The 27,824-nt window shown below is 45.6% G+C and overlaps 1 protein-coding gene across 1 annotated transcript in view; it reads left to right on the forward strand.

The window, feature by feature from the left end:
• Positions 1-532: 532 nt before the first annotated feature.
• PLPP3 (phospholipid phosphatase 3) overlaps positions 533-27,824 on the forward strand; it is a gene marked incomplete at its 3' end in the record, with an annotated part of 41,207 nt that continues 13,915 nt past the window's right edge. The window contains exons 1-2 of the mRNA XM_079536380.1: positions 533-941; positions 23,845-24,002. Coding sequence (XP_079392506.1) covers positions 803-941; positions 23,845-24,002 — 297 coding nt within the window. The 5' untranslated portion in view covers positions 533-802. The remainder of the gene's footprint in view (positions 942-23,844; positions 24,003-27,824) is intronic.

Here is a 27,824-nt window from a genome sequence, read left to right on the forward strand (position 1 = left end):
ATCTATGTAAAATGTCAGATGTAGGGAAGCAGGAAAGGGGCCGTGCTTACTTGGATATCCCATCCGAGGCGAAGTGACTGGGTTTTGTTGGGTTGGGATTTTTTTTTTTTCCCCATTTTTTTCCTTTTTTTTTTTTTTTTTTTTTTTTTTTTTTTTTTTTTTTTTTTTTGCTAAGGGGTGGAAAGGACTTCGCGAAATAAAAGTGCAGCACCAAAGCCAGTGGTTCCCAGAGCGGCCGGGGCGGGCGCGGCGGGAGCCCCCAACGCAGCGCAGCGCAGCGCGGAGCCCACCTGCCCCCGGCAGCGCGCAGCGCTCCGCACCTTTTACCTCCGCGTAACCCATCCGCGCTCCTCTCTATTTTTATCCCTCCCCTCGACTTTTCCTCCAGGACTTTTTCCACCGCCTTGGGACACCCGCAAAATCTCCCCCTTCCCCTCCCCGCTCCTGGTTGTTGTTTTCTTTTTTATTTGCTGTTGTTGGTTTGGTTTTGGTTTATTTTTGGTGTTTTTTTTTTTTTTTTTTTTTGGTGATTTTCTACTCATTTTGGTTTTGTTTTGCTACTTTTTTTTTTTTTTTCCCAAACTTTTTTTTTTTCCAAACTTTTTTTTTTTTTTTTTTTTTTTTTTTTTTTTTTCTTCCCTCCCGCGGTGTCGGTGTTGGGAAGACCCCGCCCGCCTTTCTCCTCCCGTGCCCCAGCGGAGAGGCCGGGAGAGCGGGCAGCACCTCCCCGGCGCACCGCGTGCGGGCTCGGCTCGGCGCGGCCCGGCACAGCACGGCACGGCTCGGGCGTTCGCCCCCGATAATGCAGAGCTACAAGTACGACAAGGCGATCGCGCCGGAGAGCAAGAATGGGGGCAGCCCGGCGCTGAACAACAACCCGGCCAAGGGCAGCAGCAAGAAAGTCCTGCTCATCTGCCTCGACTTCCTCTGCCTCGTCATGGGTGAGCTGCCGCGGAGCTGCTCCGTGCCCCTTCTCCCTTCTTTCCTTTCCTCTCCCCGGGTTTCTCGCTTCGGGTCCCGCTGGGGAGAGCCGGACCGCTCCGCTCAGCGAACAAAAGGGGCGCGGAGCGGATCCGAGGACCCTCCCCGCTAGGAGCAGCCCCCCGCCTCACTGCTTAACGCAAACAACCCACGGCACAACGCTACTTTTTTTCACCTCTTTCTTTCTTTCTTCCTCTCTCTCTCTTTTTTTTTTTCTTTCTGTTTCTCTTTGTATCGTTCTCTTCGTTACTTTTAGTTACTTATCTCTTCCCCCCTCCCCGCCGCTGTTCTCCTCTCATGCAAAGTAAAGGACGGCTTTGTGGGGGGGGTGGGAGGCACAGCCATACGGGCTCGGGGCGCCCCGGGAGCGGCCCCCGGCCCGCGGCTCAGCGCTGCAGCTCCAGGTGGAGGCAGTGCGCTGCGCTCCGAGCTGGGGAAACAGGGGAACTTTTCCCCTCTCAGCTCCGTCTCCGTGCTGTAGCAGCGGGTCCGGCTTTCCTCGCGCGGTGTCGGTTTGAAGGCTTTGCTTCGAAGCGCTCGCGGGCATCCCCTGATCACAACGGTGGAGTTTCGCTTGCCAGCCCGCTTGGCGTTTGGAAGTGGCACGGCGTGCACGGGAACTGCCAGCAGGCCGTCTCCAAGAGGTGTTTTGCACGCCAAAACATCCACCGTTGGACGCTGGCTGCAGTGCTGAATGTTTAATTGACAGATGCAGGCAGGGGAAATCAACCGGCTTCCAACAAAGAGATTAATAGCATGGCAGCACGTGAGTTTAATGCTCCAGACGCCACAGTCTTTAAAACAATTGTTTCTGCTTAGAGGCCGTTTTTTAAGGACTGTCAGTCTGATTTAATCTTTATGTAGTTTATTGATCATCTGGTGTGTATTACGAGGCACTAATATATGAAGAAGAGACGCATGGTTTTCTCTTCATATTCCCACAAGGATAGAGGCCAGCACAGAATGATTCATCATTGTCTATCTGGAAAAAAATATTTGATATCCTACATATTTTTAGGAGGAAGTTTTTCACCCAGAGGGTGGTGAGGCACTGGAACAGGTTGCCCAAGGAGGTTGTGGATGCCCCATGCCTGGAGGCATCCAAGGTCAGGCTGGATGTGGCTCTGGGCAGCCTGGTCCGGTGATTGGCAACTCTGCATAAAGCAGGGGGGGGGTTGAAATGAGGTGATCACTGTGGTCCTTTTCAATCCAAGCCATTCTATGATATACATGTGAAGCTACTGTAAGGAGAAGCACAGCAAGCTTGACTTACCTCACTTACTGAAACAGAAGGTTGCGTTCCTAGTAAAACAACTGCTAGGAGTCAGAACCTTAAAACTTTTGTTTACCCAAGTTTTCTTGACTTTAGGCATTCCTGGCACACACAAATGCTATTTAAATGGGTAAAGGGTTTTTTGTGTTGTGTGTTGTTTTTTTTTTCCTTTTCCTTCTCCAGACTAAGAGTCTGAAATGAAAAAAGTAATTGCCATGTGTTATTCTACTTGAGATAGTTCTGGTAAACAGAACTTATCAAGCATTACTGGAAGGTATTGTTAGGGAGTAATGTGATACAGCAAAAGCTGGGATTGTTGCTTTGTTTCACGTTACTGCAGGTGGAAATGAGAGAGTAAACACAAGGGTTGTGTTTTGGGGTGAGGAACATTTGAAAGTAAGAGCAGGAATTCAACAGCTGAAGCCAAGAGTTCAAATCTGGCTAATGACACACAGGTGAGGAGCCCTGGTGGGCTGTGATAAGGGTGGTGGTTGTGTGATGGAGAGCCCATGAGCTGTGTTTGAGGATGGGCTGTTCAAATATACCCAGCAGCAGACCTGTTGATGGGTATCTTTGCTTGGGTTGCTGTGACATCCAGCTGCCCCACTTGCAGTGGGCTTGGCTTGCTCTTTGCTCTGCATTTTTCTCAGGAAAATGAAGAGTTTGCAGTTTTCCAAGTGCTTGGTTCCCATTTTTCTTCCTTCCTGAGCTTGTCACAAAGAAAACACCTTGGAGGTGAGGGAGGAAAAACAAATGCTCCAGCTGAAGCGTGTAAGAGAAAGGTGGATGGATACTTGTTGGTGGGTATTTACATCTTCAGTAAAGCAATAGAGTTCGAGGTGAGATGATGAGGAGAAGAATTGGGTGAAATGACCTTAAAGAGGTGGATGTACTTGGCAGAGGTCTTCTGCTGGTGCATGTGCGCATGGCCAGTGGCCTCCTGTGCAGTTCAGTTACACCTCTTGAGTGGTTGCCCAAAGACTTTCAGAGTAACAGGGGAAACAGAAGGCTTTTCTCACTCGAGGGCTGCTTTAGGAAATATTAAAACCAGTCATTTGATTTGCAGAGGGCTATGACTCCACATTGGCTTCTGCTGTAGTTATTCTGCTGTAATTCTGCCCCCCAGATGAGTATTCTGTAGGGAAAAATGGAAAGAATGAGCTATGGCAGAAATGCCTTTGAGAAATGACACATGCTTTTTGTGAGGCAGCAGATGCGTACAAACTCTTCTTTGTTTACATACAAATTTAAACAAATTACCCAGGAGACAATCATCATAAACATCTAAGAAAGTCAGAATAAGTAAAGCAGTGCTATCAGGAGCTTCCTTCAGCTGTAATTTGGTGAGAGTGTTAGAAAGATCCACTTTGTCTCTGCTCATTAAGTACAGTGGTTATCTTGATAGCAAATTCATGAGGGGAAGATCTGTATCTTTGCTGCTTGGGGATCACTGGAGTAGCTAGGGAGCCATGGGCAGGAGCTTGTTGCTTTGGTAGCTGACCGTGGAGTGGGTTGGCTGAAGATCTGCTGATGGAGACCCCACATTTCCTCTGCATTTCCAGCTCGGGTTGGGCTGGCAGAGAGTTAAGTGTTTCCAAATGCCCCACTCTTAACGAGTGCACTTGGCATGCAAATGTGCCAGGCATCCATATTGGCAAATCTCTGCTTCCTTGTGCCATGAACCAGAGATTTCATCACAGATCCGGTGAACCTCCCCGAAAATTTGTGTCAGAGTTCACCTGAGCAAAAGAGGCATGAAAGGACTGAGTGCGCAGGGAGGGAAAATAACTTTCTCCATCTGCTTCCTCCTCTTGGGAGGGCTCTGTTTAGAGAATTAGAGGATGCTTCCTGAGATTGTTAGGGCTGCAGTAGGGCCTGGTTGTGTGGTAGAGTCATCTTGTCCTGTTCATGGCTCACTGTTCACTTCAGCGCATCTGAAAATGGGGCTGAACCGGCCCTCTGTGAGCCAGAGGAGTTGAGGAGCAACGGGGGAGGTCTGGGGAGCAGCAGGAGTAAGAGGTGTGATGGGGGACCCCACATTCAGTTGGCCATTCTCTGCATGGAGAGCTCAACCAGCCATCCTCTTTCTGCACAGGACAAGGGCCAGGTAAGGATATCCTCCTCCCCTGACCCTTTAGGTGTGGGATGTTTGGAGGCTGTTCCCATGGAAGTAGCATCTGGGGTTAAATGTGCTCTCCTCTTGGACCTGCTGTTTTCACATGAGGCCAACAGTGAGCAGCCACCTGTGCACTGCTGGTGGCCTGCAGGAGAAGGGTTTCATGCCAGCAGAGGGGAGGGCTGTGTCAGCAAGGCCATAGGGCACGCTGGGGTCTCCAGTAGCTCGTGTTTTTGCAGCTTGCACAGGTATGACAACTCCCAAAACGTCCTGCCTGTGCAATAAAATAGTGGGATTTCATCTGGCTTGCCCCTCTCCTGTGGAAATCAGGTCATATGCATGTCTTTAAGGCTGCTGAGTTGTAAACTGCAGGTAACTTGCTGTGGGTCTCATTTTCTGTCTTAAATAGTTTTCTCTTTGTTGCCAATCCCAGTTACTCTGCATAACAAAAGTTCTGCTGCCTTCAGGAGGTTTAGAAGCAGCATATTGATGGGCCTCTTACACCCTCAGTATCTCTTCAGCTTTCACACTCATTTGGCATCTCTTCTGTAGTGAGCTTGATGCTACAATGAACTTTGCGTGTAAATATTTACGCTAGCAGGACCTTGAAATGTTTATGTAAGCGGGGATATAATCTTGTAATTTGGGATAACAGTTTAGGCTACTCTTAACTCTCCCCTCCTGTGTAGAAAATTGTGTTGTCCAGCTTGCAGGAGCAAATAAAAAGATTTGGAGCTCCACCTGAGCCCCTGCTATGCCATCACAAAAATCAGTGCAAACAGGCCTGGCTTTGTCATTTAATTGTAAGGAGTGGGAGGAATTAAAGATGAGGAATGAGGTTAGAGTTCTTTGGGTGCTGTAAAGCTGAATTTGATGAGCTAAGCAACTTTCCTTTGTTTGGGTTGTTTTGTTTTTTTTTTTGTTGTTGTTGTTTTGTTTTTTAAGACTGCCCCGCCGTGCAGGGCTCACTGATGTGTAGGTAACATCTCTCCAGACGTGCCTGGAGAAACTGCTGAATCAACAGTTTCTTATTTTTCATCCGAGGACACAAAGCTATGAGAGCACTAAACCAGCCAGGCAGTCCCAACGCCTCGGTGTTGCCTTCCATGGGCTGGGGAGGACTGGCCCCACACACCGCACGCAAGGAGCTGTGTGGGTGGAGAGCCGTCAGTGTGCTTGGAGCATCCTTAGATCAGGTTTGGTTGTTCATGTTTACGTATCACTGATGTTAATCCTGCTAGGATCTCTCTGTGGCAGCGTGCTCCCTGTGAAGCAGCAGGGTTGGCAGCAGCCTTGGAAGCCTTGCTCTGGCAAAGGAAGTCTTGCAGAGGTGGCATCTTGGTGAGGGGTTGTGTGGTGGCATCCCACCGTGCCTTGGTTGAGATGCTGAGTGTATGAAAAGATCTTATTCAACCAGCAATCAAAATGGAAACATGATAGCCATCATCAGTTTTTGCCCCTTTCTTGAGAAACCAAACTAAAAGCCAATGATGGCTGGAAGGAAAGATGAGAAAAATGTTTTTAAACGTCCCCAAAAACATGTTGTGTAGGCTTTATAAAAGCTGGAGGGGGAAAAAAAAAAAAGCACAGCTATCAAGAGGAGGTTATTAGTGACAATTATAGCTGAGGTGTTAATTGCAGAACAAGGAAGTGCTATACCTATGGCAGACTGAGTCCTCGGGGGTATGAATCTGCTTACTTTTCTGTGTTGGTGGAATTTGGCCAGGCTGAAGATGTGTCTCCAGGAAAGCAGAACTATGTGCAACTGCTTCGTGGCCAGGAGTGCTTTGGATCTTGTGTACTTGCTGCTGAGACAGGAGGAGATGGGATGACAATTACAGCAGATGACACTTGTAATCATATCTGTTTGTAGTGAGCACAGAAAATAATATAAACATCACTCCTAGATCAAACAGATTATTTTTATACCCTTTAAATCTCTATTTAATATGCATGCCTTTCTGAGGCTGTTCTGGTCTGACTTTGTCTGGATACAGGTTGATGGTGCATCCTCCAGTTGTGTGTGCCTCCATGTGCAGCCCAGAGATGGTTTGCATACCACAGCTGGGGAACCTGTGCTGCATGGGCACTGCCTTGCAAACCAGGGCTCCTCTTCAGCGGGCGCATCTGAGATGGGAAAGCTGTTTGCATGCCTCTGCCTCTGTCTGAAATGAGTTAAAAGGCAGGGGGATGGGGGGAGAAGCTTAGCCCTGCTGTAGCTTGCTGTGGAGGAGCAGACTCCGTCCTCTCCATTTCATTCATACAATGCTCCTGCTTCATCCATGGTAATCCAGGAGGGACCGTTGTGGTCGCCCGGTCTGCCTCTACCACGAACAAGGCCATGCCTGTTGCAGGCAGTGTAGGGAGAGGCAACAGCCTCCGAGTCCTCCCACCCAGCCTCAACACAGCCAGCACTGAAAGCTGCAGCTTCCCCAGCCCATGCACCCTTGGGTGGGGGGGGGGGGTTTCGTGGCAACCCCTCCCTGTGTGCTTTCCCTCTGGATGCTAGCTAGACTTTGAGGATCAGCACTGTTTGTTTAGTTTGAATTTCTTCTTATATTTTGTCCTGTCTTAGGGCCCTGACTGCTGCAGTGGCATTGGTTTTTTCAATAGCTCATGTTACGCTTCTCAAAAAAGTGAGTGTGACTTGAGTGAATAATGCCTCAAGAAAGCAGTAAATAAAATAATCCAGTGTTTATGCTGTAATAGTGATGTCTGAAGTCGGTTTTCTGAATCCAGTATTATATTTTTTGGATGGCAGAACTGTGGGATCCCTCATACAGCAGAACCAACAGAGCCCTCGGTTTTGCTCTCCTGTGATACTTGCCTTGCAGAAGTGCCATCACCACGATTTTAGCAGGTGAAAAGCTCTGGTGACCGTAGGCAGGGCTTATTGGAGCAGCTGAGGGAAGGTTGTGCTAATGAATCCCTTCTTGCTTTTCAGCTGCACGCAATGCTTTAGCTGCAGCTGTGGTGTCATGACCAGCAAGAGCTGCTTCTCAAGTTAGACCTGAGTAGAAAGAATGCTGCCAAAAAGGAGGAATTTGAAGTGTCTTCATAGCACTTGATGACACAAACCACTGGAGAACCTGTCTTAAGCATAAGTTTGCTGCCAAGGCGATGCATGAAAAAGTTTGAAAATTAGGTAGGTCTGGTGGCTCTCTAATTGTCAAAATCATATAATGATAGAATTGCCAGGGTTGGAAAAGGCCATAATGATCATCTAGTTTCAACCCCCCCAGAAATACCTTTTAACTCTGTACTTTCTAGTTGGTCACGTAAGTGGGCTTGTTTTTCACATGTGTTGAATGTTTAGAAGGCAGAAGGTTGAAAACTGACTCTCTGCATCGAGTAACTTAATTCCAAGGCTTGTGATGTTCTGAAAATGCCCATACTCTTTATGCCATGTGTTCTTGTACCAGTGTTGCCTATAGCTTATGCCTATGTTTGAGGTTGACTTGTCAGAGCATATGGTGTCCTCTGTCAGGAGCTTCTGGGCTGGGCTGCCAGCCAGAGCCCAAAGGAAGCTGCAGCTGGTCTGACAATGTTGATGATACTACATCAGTGGAGAGTATACTTAATCCTGTAGTACCTTCCCATCATTTTTTATCCCTTGCCCAAAGAAGTCCCGAAAGCTGCACTGACTGCATCATAGAGAAGCTTGGGAGATGCATCCAGTCTTTCTGCTAACACACACAGGTAGGTTTAGCTTGCAGTGCCCGAGAGGTTGAAATAAGACTGCTCTAGCTCAGGTAAAGCTGAGCAAACTCTACCCTTGCCCCGAACGCTGCAGGTAGCTGTGGCAGGGAGGTATCCTTTGGGACTGTTTGGGGACAGGCTGCTCTTCTAGAGACTGTTTTCAGCTTTGCTGGCTGGAGGAGCTGAGCACAGCACGATGCTTCCTTCCACGAGGTTAAACAGAAAAAGTGAAAGTCCCTGGTTTGTGGTTTTGGGCAGATGTCCCTCTTGACACAAATGATGATCCCTCTGAGGGCTTGCTTCTCCCCACAGTGACAGGGTTGTAGCTGGCTGCTGTGCAGAGGAAGCAACAAGCTGCACTCCCTGTAATTAGCTTTCAACTGGTTTTACTGTAAATTAGTCAGAACGACAGTCATTTTTGAAAGCTTTCACAGCATTGCCTTCATATGATGGTGCATGTGTTGGAGGCAGGCGCCGCAAGCAGGCATTAATTCCACTGCTATTAATTCAGCGCGTGCTTATTCAAAGCTGAGACATCTTTGCATGCCTCAAAATGAACCACTGAATTTGAAAGCTGGTGGTGACAAATGGGGTCTGAGCTTCCTATCTTCCTGACAGTTATTTACCACCTCTGTTCTTGGGCTGGTTTGATGCTCTGCTCTGTGGGCCCAGCCCTGCTCTGCTTTCCCACTGCAGTGGCCGTGGCAACCAATCCTGCACCCCAAGCATTTTGGCACGGGGGATTCTTAAGGGTTTCTGAGGCTTTTTGTTGAGCCCGCTGCTCTTTCAAGTGATCGTTTCCAAAGGGTTAGCCAAAAATCTCTCTCAAAACTCTGGTTTGCAGGTCTGTTTAGTGAACACCAGGTGGGTTTATTTTCTGAGTGGTGCTCCTGGGCTATTTTGGATGCTGGCAAGCTGCTGGTAGGCAGCGCATCTCTGAAGTCGATAGCTGTGAATCAGTATGCTGCTATCAGGTTTCTCAAGCGGCTCTGATCACTGATCGGATGATCCTGGGTATTAGCAGAGCTTTCTGCTCCTTTCCTTTCCTGAGTTTCTCCCCAGGGCTTCAAAGGCCCAAAGGAGTCATCCTGTACAGAGGTGGGAGCCTGCTGTCATGGCCGGGGAGATCTGTGCTTCCTGATGCATGGAAGAATGGAAGAGAGCCAGAGTGAAGGCACCCCCAGCTGCCCATAAGGTTTGCTGAGCTACCAGCATGCATCTCAATGACTTCAGGCATTTCCTGATAATTTCAGCTTCAGGGTCTATGCACTGAGGCTTTGACCCTCAGTGATGCACTGCTGGGGAGAAAGGAGGGCTGTGAGCCCCAAGGCTGGACCAAACCCTGGCCTAATTTACAGGTGTGTGAACCCATCCCCAAAACTTCTACCTCCTTTCCTGTGGGAGCATAGTTGGGTGGCCTGGTTGCATGCTTCCCCCCTCCTGCAGAAAGGGAGGGCTGCAGCCCCTCCTGAAACCAAAGCATTCTATGTTAGGCCTGGCTTTTTTCTTTTTCCCTAGGAAAGCTTGCAGCATCGGTGACAACCCCTTAAAATAATCCTTCCCCCCCCCAACACCCTCATAATCCAGTTTGGCTATTTTTCTGCCTTACGCTCCCCGTTTCTTGGCCCTCCCTGCAGCTTTAGCATGCAGCAGTCATTCCGCTGCAGTTCCCACAAAGCAGCAGAAAACCAAGGTAACAGCAACATTTTGAGTGAAGGGGATGAAATGTGGAATAGGTTCAGCGTATTTCTTTGTCATTGTTGGAGTCCTATTCAGTCTGGAGCTGAATAGGAGGCTGATTAGCATGTGGAAGCATTTCTAAAGCACTGGTCTGGGAGGCTTGTTGTATTTTGTTGGGTTTTTTTTTCCTTAAAGGAGAAGTTTTGTGGCATTTGTTTTTCTTACCGAGCTGGCGTGAATCTTTGTGAAACGCCAAACCATGGAAATAGCATTTTAGTGCCTGTTTTGATAAATCACTACATGCATGGGTACAAAAAAAGTTTTCCAGTGCCTAAAGCTCCTGCAGGGTGCCGTGTTTTTTCAAGTGGTTGGATGAGTGGGATAGAATTTGACCATGGGACGCATCTGAATTGTGGATATAGCATAAGAGACTTTGCTTTTGCTCTCACTGAAGTCATCTGCAAAACTGGTCTGGCTTTATGAACGTAGGAATGGGTCTGCAGTCTGAAAATCCACCTGCTTGAATGCTCAGCATTTTGCTTTCATGGGGAAAGATGTAATGCTGAGATGGATGTATTTTTTTTTTTTTAAAAGCTTGCTGTAAGTGAGAAACAACTTTTTGCAAGCAATATTCTTCAGGTATTCTGCATGTGAGGTTTCAGAGAGAGAGGCTTGTTTTCCTTTTGGTGTTGGTGGAGGTTCTGGTATGGAGGGGAATTCTGCTGCACCGTGCCTTGCTTTTTGGCTGAGTGCTGGCACAGTCACCATAACACGGTGCTGGCACACTGGGAGAGCTCTTGGGCGAGTTATGGCCCCTTGCTGCAAGGCCTGGTATGCTTGGCTCCAAGTAACTGGAATTACTGCCTCATAACATGCTGCAGGGCTCCTGTGGGTGCACTGTGTCTCCTCATCCTTGGGGCATTGCAGGATTTTTCAGGCGCTTGCAAACCTCAAGGGAGATGGGGCTGAGATGCACACTGAGCCTGTATGAGTTCAACACAATTCTCCCCCGAAGCTTGCAGACAGAGTGGGCTAATGAAGGAAAATGCTATTAACTTCCCATTGAGAATCTGCTGCAGCTCACTGCTGTGCCTTACCGTAGCCTAATGAAGGCAGATTAAAGCTGTTGTTTAATTAAGGAGAACTTAGCTCCTCTGGTCACAATTCACGATTAAAGGACCTTCTGAAGTAATTCTGCAATATATTTTTATTTTTTTTTTCTCCCCTCCTCCCTCCAGTAACGTGAAGGAAGTTTCTACTGCTATACATGCCCCAACACCGAGGTTTTAAATGCTATTACAGGGCCACAAACCTGCTGGCAAATCTGGCCGCTGCCAAGGCATCTGAACATTAAAAAGCCCTGCAGAGGGGTGGGAGGGAGTTCAATCTCAGGATATGCTGATTTGGAAAGAGAATCCAAACAAAGAGGCTTTTCAGCAGAGGCTGAGGCTTGGCTTCTCTCAAGGGCAGTTTGGGCTTGGGGAAGCATCCGGGAGGCAGTGAGCAGTGCGGGAGTGCATGAGCTGGATGCAGCATGGTGTAAGGTTTCCCAGCACAGCATGGTTTTGTGTTACAGGCTGGGGAGCTGCCTGTAAGTGCTCCTCTCTCTTTTTTTCTTTATTTTTTTTTTTTTCTTTTTCCCCTTTTATTTCTTTTGGAAACAAAAGGGAGATTTAGGCTTTTGAATACTTTCCTTTTATTAAAAATAGTAAAGGTTCATTGCCCTTGCTCTACCTCCCCTGCAGGTTTGGTGACGCCTCTTGCTGGAGAGGGACCTATTTGACCTATTGGTTTTCCTGACCTGGAGAAACCATTTGGGGGGCCAGGCTACTCATAAGGAACCATCTGGCTCAGATAAGGAGAAAAGAAGTGAGATGGATGCCAAGGTAGCTTCTTCATAACCAAGTAGGGTTTGCATTCACTGGGCTGCCCGCTGGCACTGTGCTGAGAGCAGGGTAAACCATGGCCTGTGGAAGCCCTGTCCCACATGATGGCATTTCTGAGTGCCACCATGCTCTCGAGAAATGGGAGGAAAAACAAGGAGGAGGTGCTACCAAACATCTCAACCAACCAGTTGGGTTTTTTTATAGGAACCAGATGGTTTCAATAGAGGAGAGCTGAACTTCTTGTGACCCTTCCCCACAGACGCTGTTTGTTGTTTTGGAACTGTGGCCAGGAGAAAACCATGTCCCAGACCCTGCAGTGAGGGTGAGAGCTTGGTGCCTTCTTCTCCCACCCCATCATGCATGCTCCTTGTTGTCCATTGCTCCCCTGCCTTCAAATTATCCAGGGGAAGCTGATGGCCGTGAAAGACTTGGGGCTTTCCACCGGTTCCCTGCTTAAAGAAATTAGCAAGAATACAAACTGGAGAAAACCGAAACATCTAAAAGCAGAGTGTAAGGAAGCAATAAAATGCCAGGCCACATTTTCCCTTCTAGTTGATTAAAAATCTTACTGATAAGCAAGGAAGCTTTCATGGCTGAATGAGAGCTGTATCATGTCAAATGCAGTGAGAGCTTTATTAGGAGGATAAAGCAGTGCAAGCACTGGGTTAAAAGTGCTGGCAGCTCATCCTGCCCTGAGTTGTCCTGCAGGACTGGAGGCACTTTGCAATGATATGGGGGAATAAGTGTGATGGGGAAATGGCTTATCCAATGAAAAGAAGGAAAATGTAAGGGGAGTATGGCAGTAGTGGTCTCTGGAGGGGTGGTGGCAGACATGAGCATATGTATATTTGGAAACTGTGAGGAAAAATTAATATAGAAGCTGGCTGTTATGTAAATGTTGAAAAGCCAAATGTATTGAATTGCTCCCAGTGAGGGCCTCTGGATATTGTATGTATATCCATAATGCATCAAACCAGTATTTCTGAATGCATAGTTGTCCTCTGGCTGGTTAGCATTGCTCCCAGAGGTATCAGGGCTGACCAGTTCTGCAAATTCTCTCAACGTGTCCTGCTTCATTTTTGGTCAGCAGCATCAAACCTCCAGTAATGTGAAGTAAAGATCCACAGGGCTCCTGGGCAGTGAGGCAGCTCAGGAACAAGCCAGTATCCTTGTTGTCTTTCCTTTCATCCCTTTCTTTGGAAGCAAATTGTAAAACACGACTTCAGATACATGTTGAAGAAGTCCTGTGCTTGACTATCTTGCTTGCTTAGGAAATGTCATAGTGGTCCCCAGTTGTTGTTGTTCCACAGTCTGTGGATTGAGTGCAGCACCCACTGAAACCAGTAACAATTTCTTACTGAGAGTCCAGAGGAGGCATGTGGTTCTCCATGACAGGCATCCAAGGGACAAAGGACAAGTCTGAGTCTGGATGGGAGATGGATTTTCAAGTCTCCGAGTGCTTCATGGGCAGTAAGTGACAGATAAATCTGCTGACATGCCTTCTTGCTGTAGGAGCTTTGCTGCCCATCAGGATCGCTCATTTCATGGTGCTTCTGGGGGTAAGAACCACTGAGATGCTGTATACCAGGTACAGGGGAGATTCAGTGGACTTGCCTTAGCTTTTGGGAAGTGGAACATCAAATAGGAGAAGGAAATGAGCACTAGATTTTTTGCTCTCAATCAGAAAACCGGTGGTGGTGGCAAATTGGCGTGCATGGGGATACACTCTCTGAAGTGAAAGGCTCTGCTGGCAGGGATCTGCTCCAACTTAGTGCTGAGATGCTCTACTGGTTACCCCTTTGATTGAGAATTTGGTGCCCACAGTTGGTGCTTGGAGATCAAATACAGGACAAGAATTAAAAAAACAGGAAAATAAAAGATTAGCTTCCGTGCTGTTGTGTTTGACTTCCCAAGGTTTTAATTGCCAAGAGCTGCTCTGGGAGCCAGCTGGCTGCGAAGTGATACAGATCTCAAGTAAGAGAAGGGCTTTTTTGGTCCCACAATCCACTAACTACTTTATTTTCCTCTATAGGAGGAATGTATGTTGCATATATTTTTCCTGAAAGTGAGTGATCATCTTCAGTTTGCTGATTGCTCAGCTTCTCGAGCTGAGAGCTAGTTGTTGTAGCTGTTGTAGCTGTTGAGGTCCCTGCTGTCACTAATCTGCTACCTACAGTAAGAGAGTGAAGGCGAGTATAGAGAGCAACCTGCACCTTAAATGTAGTGTTTTTTACCCTGAAGCAAAAGGGGGAAAAAAAAAAATTGTCTTCTACAAAGGCGAACTATGATAGGTGGTTGGGCTTGCAAACCCTTGGGGGTATCAGCAGAAGCAGACGGGCCATAGTGAGCAATTTACTACTATCCTATTTTTAAGAAAGATGAGCCTGGTGAACTTGCAGTGAGTTTTGATGGCTCGCAGTGTGGGAGCAAAACCCCAGTGATTTCTGTGTAGCCCATGCACCAAGAGGATGTGACATCCCTGCAATGACAGCAGGGTCAGGTCTACTGCTGTGTGGCCTCTGACTGATCTGGACTATCCCAGCTTTGCTGCCAGAACCTCATTTGTACCCTGACCCAAAAAGAGGGGGAGTGGAGGGGGGGGGGGGGGGAAGAGCAGCTTAAAGAAAAACTAAAGAAATGCATGCATTATCTGACATGCCAGTTATATAAATCTCAACATCAGCTACCTGTGAATCATCCAGCAGCACGTTAATGGGTACCCCTCAGTAGATTAGGATTTGGCATCAGGTCTGCATGTAATTACAAGCCACACACAGAAGGACACAGGCAGCTAATGAACTCCTGCCAAACTCCTGCTCTGCTTCTGCGGCTTTTGAAGTTCCGTGGTCTTTCAGCGTTTTGTATAGCAAGCACTGAAAGGCATCAAATCACTCCTTTGACAGCATTTAGAAAAGGCTGGTTTGTTGAATAAGTGAGTCCCTCCAAATGCTGATCTGAGAACTGGAGCATCTATAGGCGCCGTTCTCACCAGAGCAGTAAATAGGCTGGAGATTGAGGACACCCCCTACAAGTTGCTGAGCTCCAGCCTCAGTGGAAGGAGCCAGCAGGCTCTGGTTGCCATGATGGGCTGCAAGAAAAGAAACTATTTCCATTTAAAAACCTCCTTCAAAACAAGCCCGCCAGTGGTATGGGGAGAAATAGGCTTTTTCCCAAGCATCAAAGTGCTTAGAAAAGAAGCTGTGCAAAGGGGATTGTGGTATTTTGCGTGGATCTTGAGGTTGTGGTGGAGGTGGGAAAATGATTTTTGGAGGGTGCCTGTGGGGTTTTTGTGATGCTGGGCAGTTGGTGCATGGTTTGGGTGGCTGTGGGTGCATTTCTGTAGTGTTTTGTGGTCAGACCTGTGCCCTCCTGCTCCTCTTTTCATCGTGCCTGATGTGACAAAGGGAGTTGTTGCTGATGGAAGAAGCAATTTCCATGAAAACCTGTGATTTTGAAACATACCAGGCAGGTTTCATGGCAGTACCATGGTGAAGAGGAATAATGCAGCTTGGCACAAAGCTCTTCAAGGAGGGGGGAAAAAAAAAATAAATAAATAAGATAGGGGAAACAGTGGAGTCTTTGTCAAAATTAATTGCAATAAAGAAAAAGGGACTGCTGTTCCCTTGGGCTCCTTCAACCTTTTTTCCCCAATTTATTCACGCGTTCATTGACAGTGGGGCAGGGCGTTGTTTATTGGGGGGGGGTTTGGAAAGGGAAATGGGGAGTTACCCATTTTTGGGTTTTAAAGAACACTGTTTGCATTGTGTCCTCAGGATCCATGTCAATAGCAGCTTGGTTGTAGCCTGCACCATTCAGATCCAGCCTGATTTGTGCCGTAAGGGAACAGGTCTGTTGGTGTCACTTGGCCACAAAGCAGCTGTCATAGGGAGATAATTGATTCCCACCCTTGCCAGCAGTGTGGTGTGGGCATCTCTGCTGCAGGTGACTGCTGCCATGAAGGTAACCCATTCCCAGCTGGTTTTCATTGAAATTATTCAACCCATGCAACTTCTGCAGCCTACAAGGTCTTTCTTCCCTATAATGTGGAAGTACAGGAGAGAGAGAGAAAAAAAAGAGAACCCTGCACCTCTTTAACTCATTGATGCACAAGAACAGCCTTATGGGGATCTGTTATAGGGACCACCAATGTCAAACTCCTGTTGCTTGAAGGACCCTTGAACCATTTCCAGCTGCACTCGTGCTTTTTTTTTTTCCTTTTACTTTCTTTCATCACTGTAAACTGTATGTTATATTCTGGAAACTGTACCAACAGGATCATGACTACCGAGGGGGAAAAGTTTCATTTCCAGTTAATCAAGGGAGTTGTGTAATACCATTTTCTCCTGGGTAACTTCAAGAAAAAAGGAGGAAGGAGGAGGAAAAAGAAAAAGGAGGGAGCATTATATAAAGCAAGTATATTAAGAGGAAATAAATTTTGAATTAAAAGTGATTAGTGAACTTTTAAGGAAGAGGTCAGAAGTGTGTTTCGGACTACAAACTTCTTAAGCTTTCAGTGCTTGTCTTTGGTTACAGAGTTATAACCCTGCGTTATTTGTGCAGGTGGCTGCTGCTGCAAATCCAAAGCAGGATTTTGCATTTACAATAGGTACATTGACAGAATGGGGTCACAAAGCTACTTGAGGCCTCCTCAGGCAAAGGAGAAGTTGCTCCCGAAAACGTGCTCAATTACGGGTGCAGTGCTTGGCCAGGATGCTCCAGGCAAACAAGGAGGAAGCTCAGGAAGTTCAGCAGGAGAGATCTGTTTTTCCTTTAAGAGGCCTTTACATTGATCAGGTGGGCTGGTTTAATTTCTGCATTTGCTCCTTTTGTTGTTGTTTTAAAAAATAATAGGATTCAGCATTGCTTGGGCTGCTTTTTTTATATTTCCACCCTCTGGGTTGTCAAGGAAGAGTGCCTTATACCTGGTAGTGTCTGGTAGCACTAAGCTGAGGTAAGGAGTCTGTGCTGAGTATTTCATGTATTAATGCAAGATGCACAGCCCACAAAATTTTCCTGGAGAGTAGGGGCTGCTGGAGTTGACTGGGCTTGTTATAAAGGAAAACCTGAGGGGCTCCTGTGGGTAGAGCACATGAACTGGGCCAGTGTGAGCCCTTCCTCAAAGGGAGATCCAGGGAAGCCCATGCTGAGACAGAGCTCCTTCCAAACCCCACTGACCAGCAAAGGAAGCAAGGCTTGCTTCATTTGTAATTGAAAACATAATCGTCACCACAGTGTGTTCTTCACGTGGTCCATTTGCCCTGGGTGTTGCAGAGTCCATAGATGTGTTTTTAGTTTTTTCCCCTCTCTATTCAAGTTGGGTCATCCAAGGTCAGGCTTATATCTGCCAGACCTTCCACAGCACTTGGGTGGACTGAGGTGCCTCAAAAGATCCTGATGCTTTGGGGTTTTTGTGGCATTTTATTCCTTGTTCTATTCTACGTGATGGTTGCTTTGTTTTCATTGCGTTTGATTGGCACTGGGTCTGGGTTCCCACTTGTAATGTCTTTTATATTCACCTCTCCAACTTTGCTGGTCGGCCAGTTTGACTTCGGTGTGTTTTACCCCACAAATGCAGAATTTTATATGTATCTAGATATTGTGGCTTGGATAAACCCTTTGTTCTTATTAGCACATTTTTTAGGTATTAAAAATATACGCACACTTTATATTAAAGCTCTTTTAATACATCAGCTCATGCCAGACTGCCAGAAGGAACAATTTAACATACTACTTAGAATTCCCTTCTCTGCTGTTTTCTTTGTATGTTTTGTTTACTTCTGGAAATGACAGCAGGTACTATCTAAAAGAGCAATATTCCTCCCAGCAAAAGCAGTGGCAGTTCTCCCAGTCATCTGGAGCCTTTGGAGAGTGAGTATGCAGGTCTGGCACAGTGAGCTTCGGCTGTGCAAGAAAGCATTTCCTGCAGAGGTTTAGAATCCAGAGGAATTTGTGGTGCGTGAGAATAATTTGACATTTGGTTTAAAGTTTCTGTGACCAAGAGAACTTTCCTCTTAATGCTCTCCAGAATGGTTGGGTCAATGAGCGCGCTCTGGGTTGTACTTACTGTGAAAGATGGGACGGGTTATGTTTCTGAATGATGGCTTCTTTGGTCTCAAGATAGAGATACCTGTAAGATATCTAGTCACAATCCTTCCATCACTGATGCTGTCTTTTAGAGGCATTTTTCAAATATTCCATGCCACTGTTGGGGTCCTAAATATTACAGTTATCCATATGGAAGGTGAATGTTCTCTGCTTTCTTCATCTGCTGCTGTTCTTGTAGGTGTAAGAAGGCATTGCCCCAACATTCCCGAAAAACCAGTTCTTACTAAAGAGCTGTTATGGGGAGGTCAACAAAAATTATAGAAGATATCATCATCTAGGTTGAAATGGACGATAAACCCAAGTAGCAGCTAGTAAACCTAAAAATGGTTTCCCTTAGAGTCCAATGAATTGGCTGAAATATAAATAACAATAAAGAAGTGAATGGGAACGTTACCCTTTTGAGGAAGGGCACCAGGCAGGTTGACACAGGCAACATCAAAAGTTAATATGAGTTGCTTGGGAGAACCTACAGCAAGTAGAGAAAACTAGAATCCTGATTCTGGCAGAAATCAACCCCTTGTGTCCTGGGATCTCTCCAAACAGGTCAAATCAGTGAAATGCTATATATGCTGATCCTTGTTTATAGATGTTTTTTTAAGCAGGTACTTGCTCTATGGTAAAGTCTAGGGTTTGTTTGTATGTTTAGAGAATCTTCTATCCTCATGTGTTTCTATGTAGCTGAGAGTAGTGGAACTGTAATAGAGTTGAATGGGAATCTATTTTGAAAACAAAGACATTAGATATGTTTCCAAAATAGAGGCAGATGCCCAGAGCAGTCTTCTGGACAGCTGGAACCAAGGCGTGATAAACCATTAAGACTGAGAAGGTAATGAAACATGAAGCAGGAGGTACTCTATGTACTGGCTTCCAGTGGATATATGAGCATCAAGTATCCAGATTTAGTCAAAAAACATTTTGAAGGAGGCACTTCAGTGATGCTGTTCAAGACTTTAGGAAATACCAGTGTAATGTATCAGGATTCTTCTAGCTGTTGTTGGACCATGCATCAAACCCCTTGAGATTCAGTTTTTGTTGACCAAACTCCTACCCTTCCTTCCCCCCTCTTTCTGATGGTGCTGGTACACTCAGGCCATATAGTGATTGTTAGGATGTTCCTCAAATGATAGAAATGTGGAAATATTTCTATTCTTTGTGTTATCAAATGTTATCAATATGTACATGTCAACTGGCTTCAAGAGTGGTTTACTCTTGCAGCAGCTACCAAAGCTGAGGTGCATTTTCTTTTTTTTTGTCCTGATCTGCAGTGATGCAATTCTCCTCTAACAGCTGAGGAAGCCAACTTTAAAACACCTAATCTAATTTTTATGCACTGTGACACTTGTACAGATACAGTCAACCAAATAAGGTTTATATGTACCCAAGATCAACCACTGCTTCAAAAAGAAAGCCCGTTGCTTGCTGGAATGCAAATATTTATACGGTACATCTTGAATGAGGAATTAGATGCCCCACTCAGCCCTGCCAAATTCTTTAATGACCTTTTTTACTCATTAAGCTAGACCTTTAATCTGCCAAAACCTTAAAAACATGCCCTGAGCCTGGACATTGGCAGCCAAACCCATCACAGAATGCTTGCTAGAAATTACGTTGCTTTGTTGAGCTGGCCAGCAACATTCTGCTGACCTGCCGTGTTTAAAGAATGAAGATTTTTATTTTCTGAGATATTAAGGGGCAGGGGGAAAAAAAAAAAAAAAAAAAAAAGAGTTTCCATCAAAATGTACTGAGAGGGTTTTTAATTTAGTGCAAAGGTAAAGCTTGGGCTGGGAAGATGAGAGCTGCATGGGTGGGTCACTGCAGAAACAGCACTTCCCCTTCTGTTCCCTCCATGATTTTTTTCAAATGTGTGGCCAAGGAAAGCTTATTCCTCTATTTTTATTTTTCCCTTTTAAATCTGCACTAATGTTAACTTTCCAAAGGCTTCAAGATTTAAAGTGCTGTACACAACACTGAGCCCTTTCTTCTGCCTTTGATTTTTCTGCACTTCTCAAGCTGGTCAGAGTACTTTGGGGTTTTGCAAGGCATTTTCTTTGGGCTTGGGGGTGGGAATTTAGCTTTCTGCCAGCCTTCCCAGGATTATTGCCTATTAACTGCCTGTTGATAAAGGTGCTGATCAAGGAAAGGAATATTTTCCCTTTGGTGCTAGGTTTTCCAAACTCAATTGCCTTTATTAAATGGGAAGATAAATAAATTTAAACCCTCCAATATTAGCGTAGGACACCAGCGGTTTGAGGTCACAAAGTCATTTGGACTTCCTCCCAACAAAAGCAACATCATTTTTCAATGTCCAGCCTCACGGTGTCCTGTGGTGCCTTGTACAATTCGTTAGTGTCCACACCTGCACTGGGCTGCCCTCCATGCAGACCCATGGCAAAACTCCTGTGGGTTTGGATGGGGCAGGAGCAGCCCCTGTGAGATTTCTGTTATGCTCATGGTTTGGAGTCTCGTTTGATCTCCTGCAGTGTAGTTAGATAAAAGCATGTAGCTGGGATTTCCTGGTTCTGTTATTAAAGTAGAAATTCCCCTTTAAACGAAGAAGGAAAAAACCTTCCTTTACTTTGTTGAGGGCTGTTACTACTCAGAAAGGTGATCTCAGCTCCATTTACCTTTTCTGCATTGAAATAAGCAAATCCCTTTGTTATTCAATGCTTTGGTTTTCTTTGTGTTTAAAAGGGGAATAATAGTGCACCTCTGGTTACCCAGTTCTGTATGAATATGCCAGTGGCCTCAACGAATTAGGGGATGGTCCAATGGCTGCTGTGTAATTTCTCAGCATGGTGATACCAGTACTAAGGAGGACTTGAGGCCCTTCTGCAGTTTTATTAAAAAGATCTTGCAGCAGATCTGAGAACGCTGTTGCCTTGTAGCCACAGAGTGGCCAAATAGGACCTTTTTTTTTTTTTGAGAAAGTGGACCATCCAAAAATGAATGTAGCACCTTCTCCTGCCTTGTAGGACTGTTAATCTGTTCAGTGCATATCACTGTTCATTGCCACCTTGTGAGACATACCTTGTTTATTCTCAGGAGCTCTGTTCCGTGACTGGGAGTGGAAAATGGTAGAGGTTGGAAAACCAGCACCGTTACAGGGAGTGCAGATGCTGAACTGTAGATGCAGGTCACCACAGCCAGGGCTGCATAACCTTTATTTTTCTATTAAAACATCAAACTGGGTTATACTGGGGCATCAGAAGTCACAAGGACAAACCTAATCTCCGTGGTATAGCCCTATGTCACTTCTTACTTTTCTAAGGGTGTGTGGGGCCATACCCTACTTCTAGCTACTTTTGTCTCCTGGTGTGAATAACATCTCTATGATGTTTTGCTGAGGGATCTTTCAGATATCTTGCTCCACAGTTAATTTTGTGTTCTTCCAGACTTCACTCCCTTCATGTTTTCTGTAAAACCCATTCTCTACTTGCCTTTTGGCACTCCTTCAGTCTTCTCTGTACTGAAAGCCCCTTGCCAGAAAAAAAAAAAAACCAACGTGGATGGTGACCTAGTCCAATAGGCAAGCCATGCTCCAACAATAATCTCTTGGAAGGAGAACCATCTTGAGTGTAATTTGCTGTCCAGCATGGGCTGGGGTCTTCTGTTGTTTGGGTAATTACTGCTGCAAGAACAGCCTCTCACCCCGCCCTCAAAATCAAAGGCACTTTGTGCCTTCTAAGTAATATCCGTTCAGTTCTGGTGTGTGTTTATGTTTCTCATGTTGAAAAAGGGGAGGGGAAAAGGGAAAAAAAAGGGGGAATCTGAGGTTACCGTTTTGCTGGAAAAATGTCAAGAGTCGATTGGCAATATCCCACTAAACCACAAGTTTGTAGGAGAGAAAACAAAACCATTGGATTTTCTAAACTATGCCTATGTGCACTTAAAGAAAATGTATACCATATAGGTCAGTTATACTCTTATTATAGCTGTGGCAAACCTACATATAATTGAAATGCGGAAATACTACCCCATGCTGTTCAATGAATGAAGGGAAAACAAATCTTTATTATTCCTGGGTTCACATCATGTATAGGAACACTATTGTCTTTTTTTTTTTTTTTTTTTAAATTTTTTTTATTTTATTTTAAGCCAGTTTTAGCTTTCAGATGTATTTTATTGTCTGTGGGAACATGTGTTTTACAGACCTGTCATGTGAAAGCTATTAACAAGAGGAACTGGAGAAATAACAATAAGCCACGTAACCGTGGCACGTCTACTCCTCGAGTTCAACCGTTAGGCTGCTGCTTCAAGTGCATGTGAAATTGGATCTCGCCGAGTGCCGTTAGTTCTTCTGCTGCAATTTTTCACTGGGAAAATAAGGATTCTTTAAGTGGCCTATTAATATCGTATTGCTGGCATCAGAGGTGCTTTTCAGGGCCAAGCTGGCTGTGCCTCAGAACAGTTAAATAGCGGAATGAAGATCAACTGGATTCACGTGAGGTGTCCGATTTTATTTACCAAATCTGAGCTGGGCAGGCAGGTCTGACACCTTTGTTTGCCGTTTCACATCTGTTGGAAACTGTGCTGCCCTGCTTACGATTAACCCATTCCCAGAAGTTTTGGAGATGGTCAGAAGGGAGTCCTGAGCCATGGCTCTGGCTGCTCCAAAAGGGCTTCAGGTCAGTGTGCGTTGGTCGCCTTTCACTCAGACTGGGAAAATCGGTGATTGGGGCTGTCCTTCATTTTTAAAGACTGACAAAAGCCCCTAATAATTCTAGTAAATCTTTTAATGTAGAGCAACAGGAGCCCGATGAAAGAAAATTTGCTCATCTTGAGATGGAGAACATTATTTTGATGACATGCTAACTCCTCATACAGTGCCTTTGCAAATCACATTGAGCAGACAAGATCACTGCAAATGTACTGGAGACAAATATTGATCAGAACCAAATAGTGCTTCATTTTCTTTTTTTTAATAAGGAAAGCCTGTCTGACCTCTCAGACTTATGACTATGTGAACAAACAAATGGAAGCTTAAGCAAGTTGGTGGCCAATAAATACACCTATGTGCTTTTAGCAGGATGTGGGCACGAGTTCCGCTGTTTTGGCTAAAACTTTGAACCACTGTGCATCGTCACCTAAATGACATCCACTGCTTTCCTTCAGCTGTGCCTCATTGTTTTTCTGCTTTGCCTTGGCCCAATCCTTGACATGTTTGTGCTGTGACGTGTTAGGTGCTTTGCCCGGGTTTCGGTCTGTGAGTGGGAGGAGGATTGTGTTTTGTGATCTATTCTGAATGAGATTTGGGAATTTGGGGCTTGTTTGGATGGGGATGTATCTCTTCTCTTGGCGATGGGCTTAACAGCAAAGATGGGAAAGCTGAGGCATGAGGAATGAATGTGTGTGCCCTGCACAAGGCAACTGGGAAATACCTCAGTGCTGTCTTTTGAGGCTTGAGGTAATGCTGTGCTTCTCCAAAATAATAAGAATATGGAGTTTCACTCACACAGCAGTCTTGAGGTCTCCCTTTGTGTGTCTTAATCATTGGCTGCAGGTTTTTGAGCCCATCTGCTTTGTGCCTTCTGCAGAGCTCCAGCTGAGCTGACCGGTTGCAGGTACAAATATACATCTACCTTGTAAATAGAGAGGAAGAAGCAGAGGGGGGCTTCAGAGCCCTAGAAGTAGTATGGATTGAGTTTAGTGGGGCTGGTCAGGTAGGAAGCACTGGGCTGCTACCCGATCTCTCAGTGTTTGTTTGCACAGCTCGTCCTGCCTGGGGGCAGCAGGCATCAGCCCTCCACAGAGAAAAGTGCCAGATTTGTTTTCATGGCTTTATGTAGAGGGATTGCTGTTGGGGTCCGTTCCTGTAAGTTAATATTTGCAATGCATGAGGTTTAACTGAAACCAGGCACTGCAGACATCTGATAACCATAACAGGGGAGATGCTTTTTCCCTACACAAGACTCGAAAAAACAAAACCCAAATTCTCTTCAGAAAGATAGCAATACAAAAAGAAAAGCATCAGGAACAGTACCTGGTTATTCGCAAGCGTTTTTCTACTTTTGGTTTCATTTTATTTTATTTTGCCTTACCAGAAGGTTGTTCCTATTTGCCTTATATCACTGATGGTTTTGGTTTTTGTCTCCTTGTCTTTCTAGCTGGGCTGCCCTTCCTCATCATTGAAACAAGCACAATCCAGCCCTATCAGCGGGGCTTCTACTGCGACGATGACAGCATCAGGTACCCACTGAAGTCAATGGAGACAATCAACGACGCGGTGCTGTGTGCTGCAGGCATCCTCATTGCCATCCTTGCTGTAAGTACCATCTCTGAAATCTGTTCTTCTGCCCCTTGGGCATCTCCAATACCTTTCTGTTACACCTTAGCTGATGGCACCAACACGGGTTTGCCTGGAATGCTGGATCAGAGGCACACTGTCAAGTTGGGGTGGTTATGAGAGCTTTCTAAGCTCAGAAACTCAGTAGAGCTGTGAGCTTGTCAAAGGAAAGATGCTAAAAAGCCTGTATGTTGTGGACATCTTCTTAAAAGTCAAAGTTTCTGAATTTCATGGAAAGCAGAGCAAAACGATGCAGCCTGTTCCCCACCAGCACATTTGGGGTTTAACATGGTTTTGCAGATATGTCCATGCTATGCATTGTAGTGTGAATCTCCTTGGTGATTATCTGACTTCCATGTAAGCAGTAAACATTTGCAAATGAAAGCTTGTAATGAGAGGAATGAGATTACTCTTGAAACTGGTAAACAGGCTCAAAGCTGTTTGGGCAAGTCTGGGAGCTCTGCAAGAGCCTTTTCACCCTGCGGTAGGAGTTCAGAGTAGATGCAAGAAGAATCGGTGAGGACTTGGCATGGTTTGTTCCTATTCAAATAACTCTTGATATTTGCCTATTTTATGAGGATAAAAAATAATAATAGAAAGATGTGTCTTTTCAGCTAACCAGTACCTGGAAAAGTTTCACAGGTATTAGACTTAAAGAGATTGTAAAATACTGGCATATTAAAAAGACAATTAAATCCTAGTGCAGGCAGCACATTCCCAGAACCCTCGCTGTAAAAAGTACTGAATATGCCACCTTTCCAACGTCTCCTCCTTTCTTTTTCTGTTGCCAGCTTTCCTAGAGCTGTGCTAGGAGATGATTGCCCAGTGAGAGCTTTATTATTTCAGCCAAAAAACTGAATTCAGCCTATGGAGCTGAGCCTCCTTCCACCACCACATGTCTCGTGCTCAGGCAGGACCTGTCTCCTGGCTTGCAGTCAAACACTTCCATCTGCAGATGAAATTCCCCAGTGTTACTTCATGAAAAGTACCTACGTTTTCTTGGCTTGCCAGCACAGCTCAGGTGCTTTCCCAGAGATGCTGCTGCCTCCTCACTCCTTCGTCTGGGAGTGCTGGAGAGGGAGAAGTCAGATGCACTTGTTCTCCCCTCACCCCCCTGACTTTCATCCTTTCTTGCAGGAGCAACGTCATTGCTGAAGGATGTTTTAGCATGCTGCGGTACCTGCTTTGGTAATAACCCATCTCAGCCTCACTGCTCTGAGTGGTGAATAAGATAGAATAGAATAGTTCAGTTAGAAGGGACCGTCCAAAATATTCAAGTCCCATTAATGTTTCCCAGAATAGCCTGACTGTGTTGACCTCGGTTTCTCATGGAGCACTGATGTTCCCATCCGTGATGGCCAGCAGAAGTGCCAGCCATCCCATTCCTCTTGTTTTGTTATCAGTGGGCTGTAGGCTTGCTTGCAGGCAGTGGAGGGATGTGCCGCACATCTGCCACTTTGTGCCCACATCGCCATCATTTCCTGACCAAATAGATTTACTTAGCAACGCAGGTCCCCAGAACTGCCTCCTCCTCATCCCCATCCTCCTCAAAACAACCCCCAAAAGGTGACAACTCCCCGATTCCATAAATACAGCAGAGTTTTACCCTGCAGGTGAATTACCCCCAAGTGTGGAAAAGCCATAAAAATGAAATGAGAAAGCCTTTCATTTTTGCATTACTGCCCGAGCTATCGTCATGCTGGCTGCATGCAGAGTGTGCTTCAGATCAGTAATGAGGCGGTGGCAAATACAGGAGTTGGAACAGAAACTGGAAACATAATCAGCTGCCTATGTGATCCATCAGCTTTCTGCCACGAAATAGCAGGTCAATTAAAAGAAAAAGAAAATCCCCAAAGAATTAGACGTTTCTGCACTGGTTTCACTGTGCCCACAACAAATGTAACTTAATAAGGTAAATTTAAAAGCTCCGTTATTTGCTGGTGAGTGAAACAAAAGCCTAACGAGGAATCGAAGAAACAGACTTCAGTGCTGTGGCAGCACGCATGGAAAATTCTAGTCAGTCTGACCTCTTTTTCAGATGTAACCCAGATACCAGAATTATTGTAGCATAATAGGAATTCCTTCCAAATCCACAAAGCACTGACTCTGCTGCTTTTCTTTTTTTTTTTTCCTCAAACCTTTTTGCTTTAAAGTGAGGACAGTGGCCGGGAGGATGGCATTTTGGGTGGCAATGCCAGAATTTCACATCTTTTCTTTTATGTGGTGTGGTGGACAGCCTAACCCTGAATAAGGTCCAGGTCATGTTCTAAATGTCTTGAGGACGCTTGGGCAACTTACGAAGTAAATGCAGAGGTGAAGACCTTTGCTGCCATCAGGGCATGAGAGGGTATGGATCTGGTTTTAGTACCTATATGCTTACTGATTTAATAATTCTCTGGATGACCTGAAGATGCAGACTGTGTGCTCCCATCTCCTACTCTTCCCGCTGGAGAATTAATTTGATCATCTTAGGTGGAAAAAAAAAATGGGTTGACCATCATTGGGGTGGGAAATACCGTTCCTCCTTGCTACTGCTGTGCAGCCCCAGCCCCTCACCTGACAGGTTGTGAGTACCTATGGGAAAATACCAAAGAAAATGTGTAACTCAGATCTCCCAGGAAATTCAGCTGGATCAGCTGATTGTTTCATAGTTGAAGGCTTCGATGCGATTAAGACACGGAGAACGATACTGCAAAGATCTAAGGGATTAGAAAGGCTCTGTAAGTAATTACAGGCTAATTGGGCTGCTGCTGATAAATTATGATAATGGCAAAATGGACAGAAAAACTGAAAACGGGGAAAAAAAGGCCACACAGTTTACACACAGTTTACAATCTGCTGTGAGTATTGCATACTCGTACCAAGACCACCAAAGGTGAGAGAAAAGTATTAATCCCCAGACTTTTGTTGGTCCCTGCTCAAAATGGTCACATGCCCTTCTGAGGCCAGGAGCCTGGGCTTTATGGGATTTTACTGGGATCTGTTTTGTGAGCTGGGAGCAATGACACATCTGCCAGGATCAGATGTCACCCCTCAGTCAGCTCATCTCCCCGCTGCAAAATCTGGGAGTTTTAAGCCTTGTCACAATTTTCATAATTAGGCTTTTGGGAGGCTGTGGACAGCAGCTGTGGTGCAGTAGAGGCAGAGACCATGTGCCCGTGAGGTTTTGGCACTAGCATGGGAGTGAGCCCAGGGAGATGCACCAGGCGAGAGCAATGTCTCCAAATGGCCTTGGGCCCAACAGTGTCAATGACGTTCATCCATGCAGGATGCCCCAATGTTGCCTCCTGTAGAAGAGAATTAGACATGCTAGCATTTTTCTGTGGTTCTCATGCAAGGAGATTTCCTGGCTCCCAGCTTGGACTTGAAGGTAGAATGGAGATGAAGTCTGTGAAAATGATGGTTTGGGGTCCTTGAGGATTAAAATGACACTGGAGCTGGTTAGCTCCAGTTCTCCAGGCAATACTTGGTCATGATCAGGCTTCCGAGAGTACATGTTGGCTTTTACGTGTAAGCCCAGGATGATGGTGCAGCTGCCTGATATATTTCTGTCCTGGCTGCTGAAAGCTCTGGCTTGGTCTTTATTTTTTATTATTATCCTTGTATCTCTTCTTGATAAAGCCTGCTTAGCTGTGATTTCAGTTGTCTTAGGTCAACCTTTGTAGCCACGGTTTGGGTGAGTTTAAACAATGATACAGCTTCATCTCCTCTCAGTCTAATTGCCATACTTTTCCAGTTTATTAGTTTCCAAACATTGTGCCAAGCTTTTTAAAAGGTAAGCAGGAGAGCCTTGTCTCCTGC

Source organism: Tetrao urogallus (assembly GCF_951394365.1).
Source record: "Tetrao urogallus genome assembly, chromosome: 5".
NCBI lineage: Eukaryota > Metazoa > Chordata > Aves > Galliformes > Phasianidae > Tetrao > Tetrao urogallus.